Consider the following 19701-nt stretch of genomic DNA (forward strand, 5'->3'; position numbering starts at 1 on the left):
AATATTATATATTGGGTATGTCCATCATATCATTCACCTAATGATATGACCCCATTGTCAAATGGTGTGTATGTCCATGACTGGGACACCTCGACCATCGAATGACCACAATGAGCTATTTCGCATACATATGCTTAGTAGGGACCCTGATTTATTTACAATACCGCATGTGTATCAATGTTACCGATTAATACAGTTATAGCATGTCACGGAACTACTATGAACAATTGAGATATAATAATAAATACTCCTTATTATTTGCCTCTATGCACTATCTCCAACACTTTCGAGAGCCGGGTTCAAAGGAATATACCCCCTCCGTCTCATGAAAGTTATCTAAAATTTATCAAGATTCAAATATATCTAGACATCCAGATTTTGATAAATCTCGGTAGCATGATCTACGAGAAACTAGGGATTGTAGGCTCTTGATCTCTTGCGCCGTGCTGGTATGCTCAAGTTCAAGACATCCTGTACGCCTATGTGCTCTACTGACAAGCTATCCGCAGCTGATGGTGCTCCTTTGTCTCCTGAAGACGCGACTGTATCGAAGTATTGTTGGAGGCTTGCGGTACCTGACAATGACACGTCCAGATATGTGCTTTGCGGTCAATAAGGTGTGTCAGTATCTTCATGCACCTTCTGCCGTCCACTGGTCTGCTGCTAAACGCATATTGCGCTATGTGTGCCACACTGTGGCTTTTGGTCTTCAGTTCATCAGGAGTATTGCCTGCTTTCTCTAATGTTGATTGGGCTGGTTGTCCAGATGACATGCACTCTACGGGGGGATATGCTATATTTCTGGGTCCTAACTTGATCGCCTGGAGTACATGCAAGCAGGCTATTGTCTCCCGCAATAGTACTGAAGCCGAGTATAAGGTTGTTACCAATGCAACTGCCGAACTTATATGGGTTCAGTCTTTACTTCAGGAATTGGGTGTTTCCAACCATCATCTGCCGGTAAAAACGACAACATCGGTTCCACATTTATTTTGTCTAATCCGGTGTTCCATGCATGGACCAAGCATATCCAGATTGATCATCATTTTGTGTGGAAACGTGTTGCACAGAAGCTATTACAAATTAAATTTATCTTCTCAAAGGATCAACTTGCAGATATCTTCACCAAGCCTCTACCTTTGCCCATGTTTGAGTTTTGTAGGCGTAATCTCAACCTTTTAGATGCTTCAGGAGTGAGTTGAGATTGAGGGACGGTGTTAGATTTGTATAGCTATACGTATTTGTACATACCATATACGGTCATTGTATTATAATCTTGTATTGGTACTTTGTACCCCTATATATATGAGATGCATGCCACCTTAGAGGTTGAGCAAGTTCCCCCAAAACCTACGTCTAACACTCTGTGAACTGGTGATGTTGATTTTATCCACTGATGCGCTGCATGTATAGGCGTCGAAGTTTATTGCCTAATGCTCAGCAAGAGAACCATCAAGAAGAAATATAAAAAAATAAATATATATGATGCCGTTTATCCTGAGCCCTGTCGCGACGGTATAGGCCAGGCAATTATGCGCATGCGGCATGCTGACCACTCCTTTTTCTTTCGCTAGATCTCACTGCAGGTCCCCTAATAATCATAAAAATCATCATGTGCTCATCCATAGTCACAACTATCTAGGTCACTGCTCATTACGCAATTACCAAATTATAACAGACAATCATAAGAATCGTCATCCTCCATAGTCAACCGATCAACCTGCAAGAACTGAGTGCCTCCCACATAAATCTAGCGTTCATCCATGACATCACTGCATGGAACCGTACACGGCATAATCGGAGAGTAGTACGCGATTTCTACAGATACCGTGCAAAGACGGCATTCTCTCTGACATGGCGGTCAAGCTCTAATCTTCATAACAGCATCTGCATCAACCATTCGTTGACCAAGTAGACGTGCCATGCCCATTAGCATTCTTTTTCTTTTTGATAAAGGATTATTTTATTAACCACCAAGATGATACAAGTAATAGAGTTTACGTCCAGCCTCTACATAACTAAGATGTACGAAGATGCAAACAAACACAGAAATATCTTCAAACACAAGATTCCAAAGGAAAACAGACAAGACAACTTAGGGCATATGAGAGTGAAATTTGCGTTCGCACTTAGAATGAGATGGTAATGGCATGAGTGAAAAGATGAAACAAAGCCTTGGGTGCACCTTGGAAATCTATGCAACCAACTCCAAGAAACGGCTTCACACTTTCTCTTTCAATGTCGATTCACCATTCGTGTGTGGGTCAAGCGTGAAGAATTGGTTTGGGCTTCATGGCATCGACCCTAGCTCTTAGCATATTAGATGCTCCGTCAAAGATTGGTGGCTTGAGAAGATCCACAAGGGTAGTCATGGAAGGAATGCCTTGGCCTAGCTAGCGATGTTAATTTCTTGGGAAATTTGGAATGAATGAAATCCGTGTGTGTTTCGAAATAATGCTTTCACCGCTACCATGCTTGTTTCTAAATCAAAGATGGGGTCACTTTGTGGAGCTGGGCGGGTGCTAAAGCTTTAAGTAATGTAATGCTGCGAGAGTAGATTTTTGTTGTTTTTGACCTTTCGATCAATTCCGGCTTGTAAGACTCTATTTATGAAAATGATAAATCTTTTGCCTCGTTTTTTTAAAGAGTGGATCAAGACACTCTTTGCCATGCTGGGCGAATACCACTTTGGTCGCCCGTTCCGCTTGGGTGCATGCCGTCCAAAAACATGGTGTGCTCCAAGCACTAATGATGGAGCCAAGTACAGAGCCAACACGTACACGAGTAGATAATCAGTGGGGACACATATTTTTTAAACCAAAAGATGACATTTCTACATAGCCAGAAAGCTCGGCATAGGGCTGCCGCTCCAACAAGTAAGTATGATTTTTAAATTTCGGGACATACCTCTTAGCCAGTTTATTAGTAACACCATGGAGTTCATAGAACTTTTCTGCAAGCTGGATAGCTGAATAAACTGCGCAAGCGGACTTGCATTCTTATTCACATGTCAATTACTTTTCACGAGATTGCGTTTGTTAAAAATGGCATCCGGATCCGGCCTTAAATTCCATAAAGTGATGTTAGTCATTAACGGGAACTTAATTTTCTAATTTTTCTCACGGGTAGCCTTTTGTTAAAATTACCTACTTCCTTAGATACCGCAGAAAGATGCTAGTCCATTCTATTATTTAGGGGGCTTCATTTTCCAGTCTATTATGGGTGGTTCATTAACGTGAATAACCGGCTAGTACAAGGGTTTGACCTGTAACATGCTGCTCTTATGCAAATTCCAGTGGAACAAATCACGTCCATGCACTAAAACAACATTGTGTAGCCATTCCAAAAAGCATTTCTAACTAGCAACCTATAAACTAATAAATCTCGCCTAAAAGTGACATTTCGAGGGGATGTCACAAGCAATTCCTTAATTTTTACATACTTATGTCGAACAATGTGATAAATCATGTCATGCGACACTCATTCATATCATTGATGGGACCTTATTCTTCTATATTTTGCCATGGGTTGCTTTCGTTAAAATAACCCATGCATTGTTTCTTGTTAAAATGACCTCCTACCTTAGATACCAAAAAAACATGCTAATATTTAGGGAGGGGGGGGCTTCATTTTCCATTTTTTTCTAATAAGATTGCTTCATCAGTGAATTATCGGCTAGTGCAAGGATTTAACCGGTAACATGTTGTTCTTATGCATATTCTAGTGGAACAAATCATGTCCATGCACTAGAACAACATTGTGTAGCCGTTCCAAAAAACATTTCTAGCTAGCAACCTATAAACTAATAAAGCTCACCTAAAAGTGACATTTCGAGGGGATGTCACAAGCAATTCCATAATTGTGACATACTTATGTCGAACAATGTGATAAATCATGTCATGCGCCACTCATTCATGTCATTGATGGGACCTTATTTTTCTATATTTTCTCATGGGTTGCTTTTGTTAAAATAACTGTTAAAATGGCTTCCCGCCTTCGATAGCCCAAATGGTGCTAATATGGGGCTTCATTTTCCATTTTTTTATTATTGATTGTTCATCCACGTGAATTACCACCTGGTACAATAATTTGACCGGTAGCATACCGTTCCTATGCAAATTCCAGCGAAACAAAGCATATCCATGCACTAAACCAACATTGTGTAACCGCTCAAATAAAGCATTCCTAGCTAGCAACAGATAACCTAATAGATCGCATGTAAAAGTGACATTTAGAAGGGATGACATAAGCACCTCCTCAATTTTGACATACCTATGTCACTATGTGGAATAATGTGATAAGTTATCTCATGCACCATACACGGTTGGGACCACATCGCCATTTCCTTGGATATTGATATTGGTTATATGTTTACGTGTTCTGGAAGTGAACACAAAATACCGTTTCTAGCAATGTCATTAAACGAACATGGTGATTTGTTCGTCGCCAGCTATATATGTGTAGCAACAATCTGGTTTACCTTACATACCCGGAGAAAAAGAAAACTTATTTACCGTCGTCAATCATACGCAGGCACGTACCCTCAACGTGAGGGCATCTCCAGCGGCGTGACGCAAACGGTCGCTGTACCGTTTTCGTCCGCCGTGACCGGAAATGCGTCTGGGTCTGTTCCAGCGGGGCGACGCAAAGTGACTGGGTCGTCCGCGGAGACGCAAACTTGGCCCAAATATGCGCCTCGGATGCATCTCTGCGGACGCCCGGAAACGTCCGCTTGTGTCTGGCGGACGTTTCGGCTGGCCCGCCTGGCAGCGACCCTGCGTCGATGCGTCTTCTCAAACGCGCCAGCGACTGTGTCGTTCCGTCGCAGCGTCGTTTCGGCACTCTGCGCCACGTTAATGGCGACGATGTCTCGGCTGCCGAGCGGCCGCCAACCACGTTAATGGCGACGCCACGCGTCCCGTGGCCACCGCATGCCGCCGGCCTATATAAAGGGGCCGCGCGTTCTTCTTCCTCATCCACTCCTCCAAAGAAACCCTAATCGCCACAAAGCTCGAGCGTAGCGCCGCCTAGGTGTTCCTGCGACGCAACCAAGCCCGCGAGGAAGTCCATGGCCGGTCCTGGTGGCCGGCGAGGCGGTCGAGGCCGCGGCCCTGGGCGCCCGCGTGGCCGGGGCAGGGGCCGCCATGGTGGAGCAGCTACGGCCCCACGCTCACCGTCGCCTGCGCCCTCCTCGTCCTCGCAGGAGGAGCGCTGCTTCGAGTTCCTCCTCCGCATCGACGACGACTCACTCGCCATCAAGCGGCCACCGGACAAGTTTGCCGAGTTCATCGACGGCGTCGAGCCGGCGCACTTGCGGCTACGGGAGGCCGGCCGCAACTCTCGCCGCTGGACCGTGGAGGTCCTGTTCGACGGGCGAGGCAAGATGTACCGCACACGGGGTGGGACAAGTTCGCCCGTGACCTCGACCTCGAGCCCGGCTGCCAGCTCACCTTCCTCTACGAGGGGGACGGCGAGATGATCGTCAAGGTGTTCGACGACACAGCCTGCCGCAAGCACTACCACACCGACGACTCCGGCTCCGACACCGATAGTTAGAACGTTGAGTGTTATTTCTTTGCGGCGAATCGGCTACGGGCCGGACGAAGCCGATAGTCGAGGTTTCGGATGTTCGCTTCATCGGTAGAACCAACAAGGGCACCATCTCCTCCCGCTGGATTTTCCAGTTTGGGTGACTGAATGCCCTTGAATGTTCTTTCTTGGCAGCGAACATACGGAAATCAACACAACTGGCTTCTTTTTTAAAAAAAAATTATATTTGTGTCAACCATGGTTCAAACTATGTGTTAGTTTGTGTAAACCATGTTCCAAACTATGTGTTAGTTTGTGTAAAATCATGTTTCAAAATGTTATATTTGAAACTATGTTTAAATGGAGAAGAGGGAAAAAGGAAGAAAAAAATGCGTCGCCCCGCTGGAGCAGACCCAGACACAAACGGACACGCGGACAAAAACGGTCATTTTTGCGTCCGCAGCGCGACGGAAACGGACGTTCGCGGACATTAAAATGCGTCGCGCCGCTGGAGATGCCCTGAATGCCAGAGAAACTGTAGTAGTACGTATTGACTGGCTGGTACTGTACGTGTACTTTGGGAGCAGGTATGTGAGGGTGGAGGGGTCTGGACTCTGGACAAGGACGCTGCAGGCGTAGCAAATGCATGCCTGGTCGCCCATCCGGAGAGGACAAGCCGGGCCCGTTGCCTCACCTGAATGAGGTATCCGATCCAATCAACCACTCCTGTCACCGATCCATCCATCTGACGCATCAAAGCCACTCATTCATGTGGTCTCGGCGCCTCTTTTGCTTTTACACATCCGTAGCCGTACGTACGTCTTCATCACCCCAAACAAGCAAGAGGATGTCAAGATAACACGCCAGAGAGTTTGGGAGAAATTTTATCTCCGCTCCCTGTAATAGTCACTACAAATATTTACTCAATGAGCTACTCTAGCTCGTGCTCATCTTGTGGAGCCTCAGAGTTCGTTCTCCGACCATAGCAAATGACACCATTGATATATCCTTCTGTTGTGATCAAACTTTAGGTTAGATTGCAGCAGCATGGATGGTCCAATCCAGAAAATAAAGACCTGCAAAGTATTCCACTAACAACCCAGCTTAATTATTTGAGTTAGTGGATATTATCGCCATCAGCAGCAAAAACGTGACACAGAAAATGGCGGGTCTGAGCTTGCACAAGATTTCATTGTCCCCTGACACGGACTTGTCATTCAAACAGTTCATAAGGACAAGTTACACATACTCGTCATTCAGAACAGTTCATAAGGACAAGTGACACATACAGGACTGGCATCAATCCAACCTGGTCTGGTCCCATGATAGACGGAAACAATACGTCTTGAGCTGAGACAGAATATTTGTGGAAACACACATGCAAACAGCAGCACCAAGCCCAGCACTCACCTTCTGTTAATTGTCAAACAGTTGAGTTATGGGGACAGGGCCAGGGGACAGGGTGATACCATGAAAAGATTTACTGTAACATTTTTCATCATGTGTCATCGGACTACGAATCGATGGAGCAACACATGGAGAGTGGCTGTGGCGTCAACCTCGCGGCAGCCTTCATGACAAGAACATATCAAAGGGTTAATTTACAGAGCTGTTACATCATTTCGCATTTCTGGCAAAACAATTTGGTGGCAGAAAAGAATATTGCTGGCCCTTTTGCTAATCAACTTGAGCAATTACAAAGCGGACCCAGCCATGTACTAAAAGAATACAGTGGGTTGGTAGGAAAAAGAATATTGCATTAGCTAGGTCCTCATGTTGGCAATTGAATCTGTACAGGCTGTTAATATAGGGTTAGTGACTTGAGAGATTCAAGTGCCAATATGTTGTCCACAAATATGTAAGAGGTAGCTGAATATATAGGAAAACTCCAAGCTTGCCAAAAAAACCTCCATCAAAACATGCTTTGTGCTGCAGTTGTACACTCACTCTCGTCTGTAGAATAGAACATAAGCAGCTGGTGTTTTTAGATTGTCCTCACTTATAGGTGTTACACATTCATCATCAAACTTGAACCATCCCTTCCCTTCTTGCTACAGAAAGATAGAACATGTTAGTAAGATGCTTCATTGAGAAGCATTAAGCAATTGAGCGCAGGAACTCACGTAGATGCTTGCTGTGTAGTGTCCACCTCCCATATTTCCATAGTGATTGCTAATGGCGTACAAGTGATAACGGCTGTTTGGTTGATCAGTCTTGGAGGCAACATAAGCTGATAGGTCTAAATCACTAATGGGAAAATCTACGAATGTCTCGAGCTTGTTTCTTGTGAACTGGGTATATGAGAACCTTTTCAGATGGATGACCAGAACTTCAGGCAGCCTCCAAAGATCTAGTTTCTTCATAGCTTGCTGATGCTTTTTGCAGCAAGGGCAGTACCTGAAAAACAAAAAAGAAAAATAGTGAGTCTCAAATATGAACCCAACACAACTCTTGCAATTCAGATTCCTTAGCATATTTTGAGGTAAGATATGCATTGGCTAAATTTATTTGTAACTTAACCCTCAGTGTAATATTTGCAAAATCAGTGCAAAAATCATTCTAAGAGAAGAGGAGAGGAATGCCATACACATCGTGCAAATAGTGGCGAAAAGAAATACAGTTGTTGCTCAGGAGCACTCACCACATGTCCTCTGGCCCCAGTGGTTCCTCTTTTAGAAAGGCTTCTAGACAGCCATGTAATGCAACACAATCTTCGGATTCTTTCGGGATAAGCTCAAGCTTGTGTATCTCAGGTAGATTGTTCAAGACTGAGGTATTATATTGTCTTGACGCACTATGATGCCAATGGACACTGACATGCAGCCGGCTTGGTGTTGTCTCAATTAATTTTAGATCATTCACTTCTATTTTTGTGTGTTGGATATCATCCCTTTCATTTGTTAAATAAAATTCAAACTGTTCCGTGTGTTCCTCCATGTCAGAAACAGCAGTTAACCCACCGGAAGACTCAGTAGGTCCTTCCGTCACTTCACATCCATTAGCATTGCAGTGACTTCTTTCAGGGTTATCTTCAAATGGAACACTCTCATCTGGATAGGAAGGTGTTGCATCCATCAGGTCAATGGTACGGTCACCATTGCACCTCTCACCATCACTAATCGAACTTGTGCTCTTGGAAAATTGAAATGGATTCAGCAACTTCAGATAGATACTTTGAAGAGTCAATCCATTGAGTGTCCCAGAAAGGCATGCCAAAAGTGGAGCCTCAAATTCCTTCATTTGCGGAATTACACTATCAACACCAGAATCCCTAAATTCAATGATATGCAAAATGTTAAGATTAAAGATCACAAAAGGCACATTATTAGATGCATTATCACACGTAAATTAAACAAATAATACACAAATATATCTTATGGTTCTTACTTAACAAAGTGTTTGTGTGTAAAAACCACAAGTGAGGATTTTTCATATTGCTTCGGTAGCCGATATGCCACCAATTTATCTCCATCTCTCAGCAAGGATACTGAATCTGAAGACTCCTCCAGGTATCGAATGATGCGATTATTATAGACCTGTATAGTCAATTCCAGTAAGTAGAACTCGTATTGCTTAACTAGCATAGAAAGTTTGCAGCATCGAAAAGGGTCCAGATGAGAGGCAAAGTTTACCTCCGTTATCAGCAGGGTCTCATCATCTCCAAGTGTACAAGCAGCACTTAAAGCCTGAACAAGATCACTAAGAGTGCCAAACTGTGGCACGCTGACATCATATGAGAATGGCTCTCTGCTACCATCAGTGCTGAAAACTGTCACAGTCATTGCCCTACTTGCCGTGGAAGGCACGGGCAAAGATAAGTACATAAACGGATCAAATGTGACAGATGTTTTACTGCAAGTAGGACAAGTTAATGTAGACTTGTATTGTCCCTGCAAATTGATAACCAGAAGGAAATTAACAACAGAAACCGACCACATTATACTTGAGTTTTTACTGTATTAAATAGCTCGGTTTCAATGTAATAACAAATGATTCGCAAGAAAATGAATATTTAGCAAATGTATGCATCTATGTTTTTCCAAAAAAAAAAGCAGAAATCAAGTGCTGTTATGTCTACTTGTAGTCTTTCCAGGTCAACCACTCAACCCCTTATAGGTGCTTGCTTTGCAGAATCATATGAGCACTTTCACCATTATCTACAATATGGTTGTTTTCTTGTTTATGAAATCATATTGACATAGAGAAGGGTAGGAACAAGAAAAAAAAATTAAATTGTTGTAAAATGTTGATTTTTTTAGAGAACAGGGTTCTAAACTTACATGACAGGTATCAACTATTACAGAGTCATTTCGAGCTAAGTGGTTGCTCCAATACTCATCTGCTACTTCTTCGTCGGGACGGCCACTTGCATCCTTAGCTTCTTCATATGGTTTGCATTTGACCTGATTAAGATCTTCATGAAGACCATCCAATAAGAAAGCAAGAAGCTCTTGTGAATCATGCTGGTTAAAGCCACTGAACTGAGGAGCAAAGCAGGCAATATTTTCCTTAAAACGATGTGGTGCAACTGGTTTTTGATCATTGGTCCATAAACTCCTCAACAGTTCTCCAAATGCCAAAGCAAGTTCCCCCTGGTCAATGTAAGTATCAGTAAACATTTAGGTGATTAACAAAGCAAAATTCTCATGACAAACTCTCCATACATTCAGTCCTAGTGGATTTGTTCGATTAATATCTCTGTCATAATCTCCAAGGAAATAATCAACAATCTTTGTTGTGTGAGCCAAACATTGGATTGAGCTGTTCATAAAGCAAGTATTCCCGAGATTTTCCAATCCGATTAGCCCCATTGAGCCAGCTCTTCCAAAGCTCCCACAAAAGAAATCAATATTCATGTTGGTCCCACCAATTTTGAATGTTAAGGAATCAGACATAGCATAGACTTGAACTTCTAGAAGATTCTGCACATGCAAAATATAAGAAAAGGGTAAGCAGGTAACTCTAGAGAACATCCTATGCCAGGCTTATGAATCAGAGGTGAGGTTGTTGGTCAACAATTCAATATTAATATGCTGTTGTAGGAAAAGTGTAAACAACTGTATCACCTCTTGCTCTGAATGGCAATAGTCTTGGTGTGGTCTATTCCATTCATTCATTAATATTAAGTTTGTCTGCCCTGAAAAATCCCAAACATGAACCTGGATACAGAAACATTAAGTAAACCGCAGTAACAGAAGTGTATTTCCAAAATCGGAAATGCAACAAACAGCAACTTACTGGTTGATAATCAATGTTAAACATCTTGTTTGCCCGCTTATAGTTATCGACTGGATTATCCTGAAAAAGAACGAAAGTTGTAAGGATAGTGAAAAGACATAATTTGACCAGTCATATATTGTTTCTCAATGGTTTCTGTTTGCCACTTCTGTTAATTCTGTTGTTTGTTTATTTATTATTACTTCACACCTTCTCAGCATCCTTCATCTAATACAAAATGACACACGTTTAGATGTGTTTTCATATTATTACCTTTTTGCTGATCTTAACAGTCAAAATGCTTGTTTCACGCACAGATATCCTAAGCACCAAAGGATAAGCACCAGCACTATCTCCAGCAAATGAATGTTTATTATGCAATGCCAAACTAGAGTTCTGTCTGAAGAAGAAAACAGAAAAGAGAGATAAAATTAGGGGATATGAACATCAAAGATCACAAGATGAAGTTATAAACTGCGCGCCTGAGCCCAATAGGCAGACACGACCCAGACAAACAAGATAAACTGGTTATGTTTAACTAATAGTATGGTCTACTTAAGAGCCATCTTTGCCATTCAAGTACTAAACAAGCATCGGCACACTGCAGAACATGAATACAACAATTTAATATTTCAGGTACGGAAAGTAATGTAGGTATTAGCTATTGACATGTATGTATATGACATGGGCGGGCACATGGTATGTACAATGGGTATTCAAATTCAGGCAAAATAAAATCGTTTGCAGCCTCGGCCTTGTTGTGCCGCTGAATCGAACTTGGAGCCGGACTGCTGGAGACCTGAAGAGGCTAGCACCGGATCAATCTACTGCTACTGTAGGTATAAAAGGTTTAGTGTAGATATTATAGGAAAGGAGGACAGCTATATTGGTTCAACTCAGCAGGTTGAAACCATGTAATTTTTCTTGGCTGAATATAATGGGTATTCACCTGAATACCCATGAATAAGCTTGTGCCCGCCACTGGTATATGATGATGGCATCCTATTCACTGAGTTACCAATAATGTAAAATATAGAATTGTTGACGAAACGTGAGTCTAGACTTAAAATTGCGAGATGGTGAAAAGTGAAATGGCCAACACTCAGAATATCAGTCAGATGAGTTTAATGTATATCTTAATGCAGAATATTCAAAATGACCTCGCAATCTGGTCATATGCAGTCAAAGATATTTAACTTTGCCGAGCAAGTGAAAACTAACATAATCAACACAGAAATATCAACTGAGATTGGATCTCTTAATGCAGGATATTCTATAAACAGATGACCTTGCAATCTGGTTATATGCAGTTAAGGATATTTTCCCATCTACAACATTAGGGATGTCACTAATTTGACCTGTGGCAAATAATTAACCTCAGAACTAGATTTGATGGTTGTTTTGCGCAATTTTTTGATTCTCAAGATCATGAGAAGACAGATTACCTTAAATTGTCAAATCTAAGGGTGGATAAAAGCTAGGCTGCTAAAAATTTGAATTACTACCACCTTTGTTCCATACTATAGTCTACTGAAAACGTCTTATAATATGGAAGAGAGGAGTAAATATTAAGGATACTTAATGTTGTGGGTATACTTTATGGGTATGTCAACGACATGGTCAAGATCCGGCAAGCCCGGGTGGCCCACAGATGGTGGTGGTGGCATATGGCCCACCAGGCGGCCCAGTTGATGTTGATAGAAGATGGATGAAGTCCAACGCAGGAACAGGAGCCGGATCCCAACCGACCTATGCAAGTAGGCGGATCCATGGAGGCCCATGAAGTATCCGGATCCATGATGGCAAGTTAGATCTAGGTGGATCCTTGACGTGCACGGCAATGTGTATTCCGTAGTTAGGCATCTTGTATTCCGGCTAGGACTCTTCGTGTAAACCCTAGATCCGGGCGCCTTTATAAGCCAAATCCTGGGAGCCCTAGAGGCACAACCACAACTCATTGTAACAACGCGAAAGCGCCCAGATAATTCCAGACAAGCAGCAGTAGGCCATGTCCTCGAGCAGGTGTTCCGAAGGTGGGTAAATCGCGTACCACCGTCCCGAGTGCTCTCCGCCCTATGGCCCCTACTTCTTCCCCCCTCCGTGAGGATCCCTCCTCCGGGGAACCGTCGAATAGGCAACGACACTTATGCTTGTCAAGATGATTGATCATATCAGGCTTACCTCCCAACAAGGCCCTTAATTCTCAAAGAAGCAGGGAATTTAAATTACATTGCTACCAGCAATCGATTGAAAACTCAGAACGCCTTACACCCTTACCAAAAGGTGTGATTTACTCCCTACCATCTTTTGTGCAGAATTTTTTTTAAAAAAAAGGTGACAAGACTATGTTAGACAGTAACGGGCTCCTTTCGACTACAGGCAGATGAGACATCATACTTAGTATGCTACTAAGTAAAATTAAAATATAGCAGACAATGAAATTAGAAGCATAAAACAGCAAATTTTTGTGTGATTTTGTCTCCAAAATATCTATTGCATCCATGCTTGATAGAAAAAAGATCTAAAATGTAAAGATAATCAAAGAACTCTAATAAATGGGTTCATACATAGCAGATACAATTATATCATAACGGTTAGATTGCATTAAGTGGCACATAGATTCTCACATCCATCGAGAATGGATAAATTCAGAAACAGTTTGATTTGGCCATCAGCCCAAATAGGTACAAAGAAGACCTAGAGTCATCCTTTATGATTTCCAGCTAACTAGGTCAAGCTAATGATTCCCTCAAAAGAAAAGGTTAAGATGTGGATTTTCTTTTCCTATACGGGTATAGATTTCCATGTACAGCTTGCTGTCTCGCAGATTTACATATTGACAAGTGTATGACGAGATCATGCACATGGACATTAATTGGGTGTGCTATTGTTTTGTATGAACTACAACCAACATATCTTTATATAGCAGTTGAACAAAATCTGGGAGTTATTCTGGCAGACTCGTATTTTTAATGGACCACAACTCATAGACATTGATAACTACACCCAAAGAAATCAATATGCATACCTTGATTCCGGTGACACGGTGAGTCATAATTAATGTAGTAGTAGAGTACTCTTGATACTATTTTAAGAAATAGTAACACGGGACATGGCACGAACTTAAGCACGGGGAGGACACTGAAACCCTCAGCACATCACTAAGAAAGATCATGAAACGATAAGAGTTAATACTTAGTACACATGTTGGTCCTTGAACTATCCCTTGCGACAAAGTTTGGTCTTCAAAGCAAACCAGTCCCTCCAATTTCCATTTCTGGCTCACTGTCATACCGCCGCACAATGCACATGTGGCATGTTGACAAGCTGAATCTGCAGGATGGGGCTCAGCCCAGTGACAGCATGGACCTTACCTCTAAATCATCTGAGCAACTCATCACATGTCTCGTTGTCCATGCCCAGGACATTTAAATGCAACAGTACTTTACATGCTGGAATCTGGATACTCAAAATGCTCAGATGGTGAAGAACACTTTGTGGGTATTTGGATCAGTTTGGGTGTGCATGCCACCAGGAAGAACAGCACCACGGGAGTAGGAAGAGGGGGCAGAGAGAACAAGAGGATGTGGCATGCAACTGTCACGATTGCTCTGCGCCCAGCTTCATTGCAATTTCTTCTTGCTCTCACCACCATTGCTCCTGAATTTAGTGCTCCCCCTTTTATGCTGCAATGGTAATGGGTTTGCTCTGCAGAACACTGGACAGGTAAAAGGATGTTGTATCTCTCCATCCCACGGACCATCCAGTGTTCACCTAGTTAGTCGTGGTCCAAGAGCATCCAGCATGGCAGGCAGCAGCAGTGTCCCACAGAAGGAGAGGTAGTGATTTGGATGGTCTTGAGCAAAATGGTTGGGAAGGGCAATTAGGATATTTGACATAGCCTGAAACTAGTCAGCTGAGTCAAAGGCCACAGGTGGAGCCACATAGGAAGATGGGTCAAACGAGCCAACAATCGAAGTTTAGGGACTGACCGGATAGCTTATTAGTTTGAGGACCACACTGAGCCACAAGTGATAGTTCAACCACCAATTAAGTATTCACTAAAGAACTATAGCAATTATAGGGAGGAATCATTTTTAGATAGTCCTTACTTGTTTTTCTTGAATTGAAATGAAATGCACCTAACCAGTTCACCCAAAAGCTCAAGTTGTTTAGGAAAGTAGGCAATATATTTCAGCACTCTCTTCACGTCTAGGCTCAACCAAGCATTAGCGTGGGATCAATATAGGCTATAATTACCTTTATTAATTGTGTGCTGCCCACTTGGCTATGGTGACATATTTAGTTGCATGCACCTAACAAGTTCACCCAGAAGGTTAATCTGTTGGGAAAAGATGGGCAATATATTTGAAAGACTTTGTAACTTGTAAGTTGTAAGAAAGGAAAAGCAAAGAAGTCAAAACTCCTAACCACTCTCTCTAAAAAAATATCCGTGCTCTCTTAGGTTAGAAAAATATGAAGAGGTAACTGATATAATACAATAAGAAAGTACAAACTCGCATATATCTTTTGTCCAAAAGTTGTATGTACAAAGCACCACAATGCCTATGATAAAATGACCCAACATACAATATATTGGTCGTACGTGAGCCAGGAGAGGCGATCACGAGCGGCGGTGGCCACGAAACCCATCTAGGGTTCCGTTCTCCTTGCCGGCGATGCCGGCAATGCTGGCAGTTCGTTCCGCCTCCGGTGCCCTTGGGGCCTTGGAGGTGTGGCGGACCATAGCCCCTTGCCGGCATGGAGTTTCCGTTCTGAATTTAGGTTGTTTTTCAGTGTCTTTTTCGGGGTGGCGAGGCGACGGCTACATCCTGAAGTCAAAAATAAGGTCCTCCCCGCCCTACCGGTGGTGTGTCCAGCGCTGGCGGAGGGCACGTGGAGTCAAGTGCCCGGCGGATCTCCTAGGATCCGGCCGTTTTTCGTGTTTGTTTGTGTGGCTTATCATTGGCGATGGTTGCTGCTCTGGTGCGCTGGTCCTTTGGGGCCTTAGCACGACAACTTCCCATTTATCTACTACAACAAGCTCTACTACGACAAGCTTTGCCAGGCTCCTGTGATGGAGGGGCAAGGACAGCGGCACGCCTTTGGCTCGTGCAAGTGTTGTAGCCGTCGCTAGGTGGTCCGAGTATCTATGTGTAATTTTTGTTACTCTTTGGGCTATTTGTACTACTGTTGATGATTATTAATAGATCAGTGGAATTTTCGCAAAAAATATATATCGGGTTATCTCAATCTGTAATGATTTCCCAGATAATCATGGGGTGGTGTCACATCTCAAATGCAAATAATTTAGAAGTCATATGTATTTTACATGCCAAACTGTTGAATAATGTTGGAGGTTGTACAGATGATAATATCAGTTTCTACTGAAGTTTGGCATCAACAGGCCATTGATAACACACGCAAATAGATAGCCTGGACTTGCACCCCTGGGCATGGGAACATTCCCATTTGAAATGTTGAATGCATAGATTATGTGCTTGCTTAAGCTCGCGAGCCTAGACAAGAATAGCGTAAAAGTAATAAAGCTCGAGACGTTGGTACAAACACTTGCGCAGTAAGAAAGCTTAAGCTTAACAACTAGAGCTGGATCTACTAGTGCCAGATGAAACGGCAACTAGCTCATGCGAATCAAGATGCTGCTCCCTACAGGCTACAGCAGCATAGCATCGAGTAACAACAGCAGCATCGGAATTGTCACACTTTTTAAAACAGACGCACCAAAATTAAGAAGAAATTAAGGAGACGGGGAGTAAGCAATGCGGCTGTGAGGCGGACTCACCTGGCGAGCGCCCGCGAGAGCTCGTCTGCCGGCACGAGCGCGTAGCTGCGGCTCCCTCCCGCGGCGGCGCCGGCGCGGCGCTCCCCGCGGTCGAGGCGCAGCACGAGATCCGGGTGCAGGAAGCTGTGGAGGAGCCTGAGGCCGTAGTAGGAAGGCGAGGCCGCGGGCGTGGCCGCGTACCGGACCCCGCCCTCCTCTGCCGCCTCCTCGCGCACCCCCGCCCACCACCTGCGCCGGGCAATTAGCAGCACATTGTCAGCAAATCAATCCCGGGCGTGTTCAGCGAGCGAGGAGCTTGAGCACGGACGCGCGTGCGAGCGTACCTGAAGGGGACGAGGCAGACGGCGGCGGGGCTGGTCGGGGAGGCGGCCGGGGCGTCGCAGGCGGCGGAGGTGGAGGTGGAGGCGGAGGTCGGGGCGGAGGCTGTGGCGGCGGTGGCCATTGCTGGCGGAGATGGGATCTCTGATCTGGGGTGGGGCGGGCGAGATGAGGGGAAGCGTGTTGGAGTGAGCTGGTGCGCCAGGCCAGGCAGCAGCTAGCTGCGTTTTGTTTTTGTTTGCTGCTGCTGCTGGTGCTGGAGATGGATTTGATCTGGATTTTTACCTTTATTCGGGATCGAGAGCTGGCCTGCCTTTGCTTGCTGTGTCGGGCTGGCGCTTTGGAGAAGACGCAAGGGGGAAAGCGAGATCGTAGCTCAGTGGCCGGCGTCACTCGATTCTGCTTGACCAGCTAACGGTTTGACAGCTGGCTGACCAAAAGTGTGGCAGCAGGAACTGTGAGGAAGTAGTGCATCCTGCTGCTGACAATGTGGCCCCGCGAAACACAATGGAGGGCATCGTCTTTTGCCTCCGCGCGGTCGAAATATAGGACTGCATCCCAGCCCAGCAGTCAGGGTATCTCCGGCGGCGCGATGCATTTTGGTGTCCACTAGCGTCCGTTTGCGTCGCGCGGCGACGCGAGACAGACCATTTTTGTTCGCGCGTCCGTTTGTGTCTAAGGGTGGCTCCAGCGGCCAGACGCATTTTCACGTTTTCATCAATTATGAAGTTTTCAAACAACAAAATAAAGAATTCAACAAAGTCATAGTTATTACATTCAAATTTTGAAAAGTCTACATGAAATAAGATAGTATTCCTCTAGCCATGATCTTCATGGTCAGCCAATGTCCACTAATACTCCGTAGAATGACCAAGAACAGGTCCCTTGACATCCTGTACCGGCGCCGGAACACTTTTTCCGGGAACACCGGATTGGTGAGGTGGAAGTAGTCCTTGTGGAGGCGGGCCTGCCCTGTCACTCTGTTGCGCGGCAGGTTTTTCGAGCGCCCCTTCACAGAGTCCCGGTGCTCCGGCCCCGGGTTTGAGGTGAACTCGTGGATCATGGAGACCGCAGTAGTTGCCAATGTCTGCGTCGACTGACCAGACTCCTCGTCGGAAGAGGAGTCAACGACCTCCGCGCGGAAATTCTCCACCATATGCCACATGTCCATCTGCGTGGGTACGAACTGTTGATCAATGGCCGCGCACAAATAGCGCCGAAAAAAAAAGGGAAGAAACCTATCGGCGCAATTGACCGAACAGGTCGTGGGCGGCGCGGAAGGGCGGCGGAACCGGCAACGTTTGGCCCCAAAACAGCCGGCAGGTACGCGCCGGAGCCAACCCCGAGTACGATCCTGCTCTCCCGCGCGGCGACAACGGAGCCGACGGCGAGTACTGCGGCGCTGCGGCGGGACGGCGGCGGGTGGGGTTGGGGTGGTGGTGTCACACTAGGGCAGCAAAGAAGGGGAAAAAGAAGAAAATCGAAGCGGTCGATTTCGCTGTCCCTGACTTGCGGGACCGGGTAAGAAATGGAGGATGCTCGGCGCGTCCGCGGAGACGCAAACCTGGCTCATATTTGGGCCAGGTTTGCGTCTCCGCGGACGGCCCGGTCACTTTGCGTCGCCCCGCTGGAGCAGGGCCCAGACGCATTTCCGGTCACGGCGGACGAAAACGGTCGCTCCGCGTCCGTTTGCGTCGCGCAGCTGGAGATGCCCTCAGATGAAAAATGTCCGATATGTCCGTATGGACGTAAACACGGCCTACATTCATGGTTAAAATGTGTCTCCACCGACGCATTGCGTGACCTTATATTCCTAGCCGGCCTCGCACGCCAGGGACATCGAAATCGAACAGTGTGCGCTCGTGTCCCCACCTCTTCTTTGCAGCCCTAGGGCGACACCGCCACCCCACAACCGCCGCGCCACACCGTCGTAGTTGACCAAGTCTCTTTGTGCCACGCCTCCTCCTCGGTCCAGGCTCGGAGCTAGGGTAGTGGTGCCTGCGTTGCTCGTGTCCTCGTAGGTCGCGCATCTGCAGGTAGCATCGATTGCATGCATTACAGTTCTTCCATGGTAGGGTTAGTAGAGCGGCCATGCCAAGGGATGCACTGTTATTATTCTTGAGGCAGTGGCATCGTAAGATTTGCGGATTTAGCATTCTTGTTTTGGCATGGCCGGTTCCCACAATAACATCAATGTGCTCAACTGCTCTTTGGTGTTCAATAGGTTTATGGAAGGCATTGTTCCTAAGGTGAGCTATGAGATCAATGGCAATGCATACGACTAGCCATATCATCTTGTTGGGCATTTATCCTGACTGGACCACACTAGTGAAGATAATCAGTAATCCTCAAACAGAAAAAGATACGAGCTTTGCCAAGGTGCAAGAGGCTTGCGAGGAAGATGTGGAGCTGGCATTTGGTGTGCTCCAATCTTAGTGGGTTATTCTCCGTCACCCAGCTATATCATGGTCTCTTTAGAGTTCAGACCATGCATAAGGTGATGACCTATTGTATGATCATGCACAACTTGATCATCGAGACGATGGTAGCTGCAATGAACACGGATGAAACTTTTAGCGTGAGTTGGTTGAGCCAAACCCCAGGGCAGGAACCTGGGGAGGAGTTCTTAAATATGAACGTTGAAGTCTCTGACAGCAACATTTTCAACCATCACAAAAGAATTTGATTGACCATCAGTGGGATTTGGCTGGGCATCAACAGATGGAGAGTAGCCAATCTTATCTACTTTCATTTGTTAATTGTGGACTACGCTCTACGTATTTTTATGCTTGATACATGTAGACTTTCATATTTATTTGTATGTAATGATAAAG

At 45.0% G+C, this 19701-nt stretch overlaps 1 protein-coding gene across 2 annotated transcripts; it reads right to left on the reverse strand.

Annotated features, from left to right (window-relative positions):
* Window positions 1-7065: 7065 nt before the first annotated feature.
* LOC124675269 (ubiquitin carboxyl-terminal hydrolase 8-like) lies at window positions 7066-16596 on the reverse strand. 2 transcript variants are annotated; one of them, XM_047211335.1, is made up of 11 exons: window positions 16550-16596; window positions 11020-11146; window positions 10768-10827; window positions 10596-10688; window positions 10194-10451; window positions 9810-10121; window positions 9162-9419; window positions 8917-9065; window positions 8171-8800; window positions 7653-7926; window positions 7066-7580 (listed from the first exon to the last, which is right to left on the reverse strand). In XM_047211335.1, exons 3-11 carry the CDS (start codon window positions 10789-10791, stop codon window positions 7473-7475), a joined length of 2106 nt encoding a protein of 701 aa, XP_047067291.1. In that variant the 5' UTR covers window positions 10792-10827; window positions 11020-11146; window positions 16550-16596; the 3' UTR covers window positions 7066-7472. The 2 variants fall into 2 exon arrangements, with proteins under 2 accessions (XP_047067291.1, XP_047067292.1); XM_047211336.1 differs by having other exon boundaries at window positions 11020-11142; window positions 16550-16566.
* Between the last annotated feature and the right edge of the window lie 3105 nt (window positions 16597-19701).

The sequence above is a fragment of the Lolium rigidum genome, chromosome 7 (genome assembly GCF_022539505.1).
Source record: "Lolium rigidum isolate FL_2022 chromosome 7, APGP_CSIRO_Lrig_0.1, whole genome shotgun sequence".
Taxonomy (NCBI): Eukaryota; Viridiplantae; Streptophyta; class Magnoliopsida; order Poales; family Poaceae; genus Lolium; species Lolium rigidum.

Coding starts and splice junctions, on each gene's coding strand:
- LOC124675269 (XM_047211335.1), bottom strand. CDS start 10,791: ATGTTTAACATTGATTATCAACCA. Junction 10,689..10,767: donor TTAACATTGATTATCAACCA/GTAAGTTGCTGT, acceptor TTCTGTATCCAG/GTTCATGTTTGGGATTTTTC. Junction 9,420..9,809: donor TAATAGTTGATACCTGTCAT/GTAAGTTTAGAA, acceptor ATCAATTTGCAG/GGACAATACAAGTCTACATT.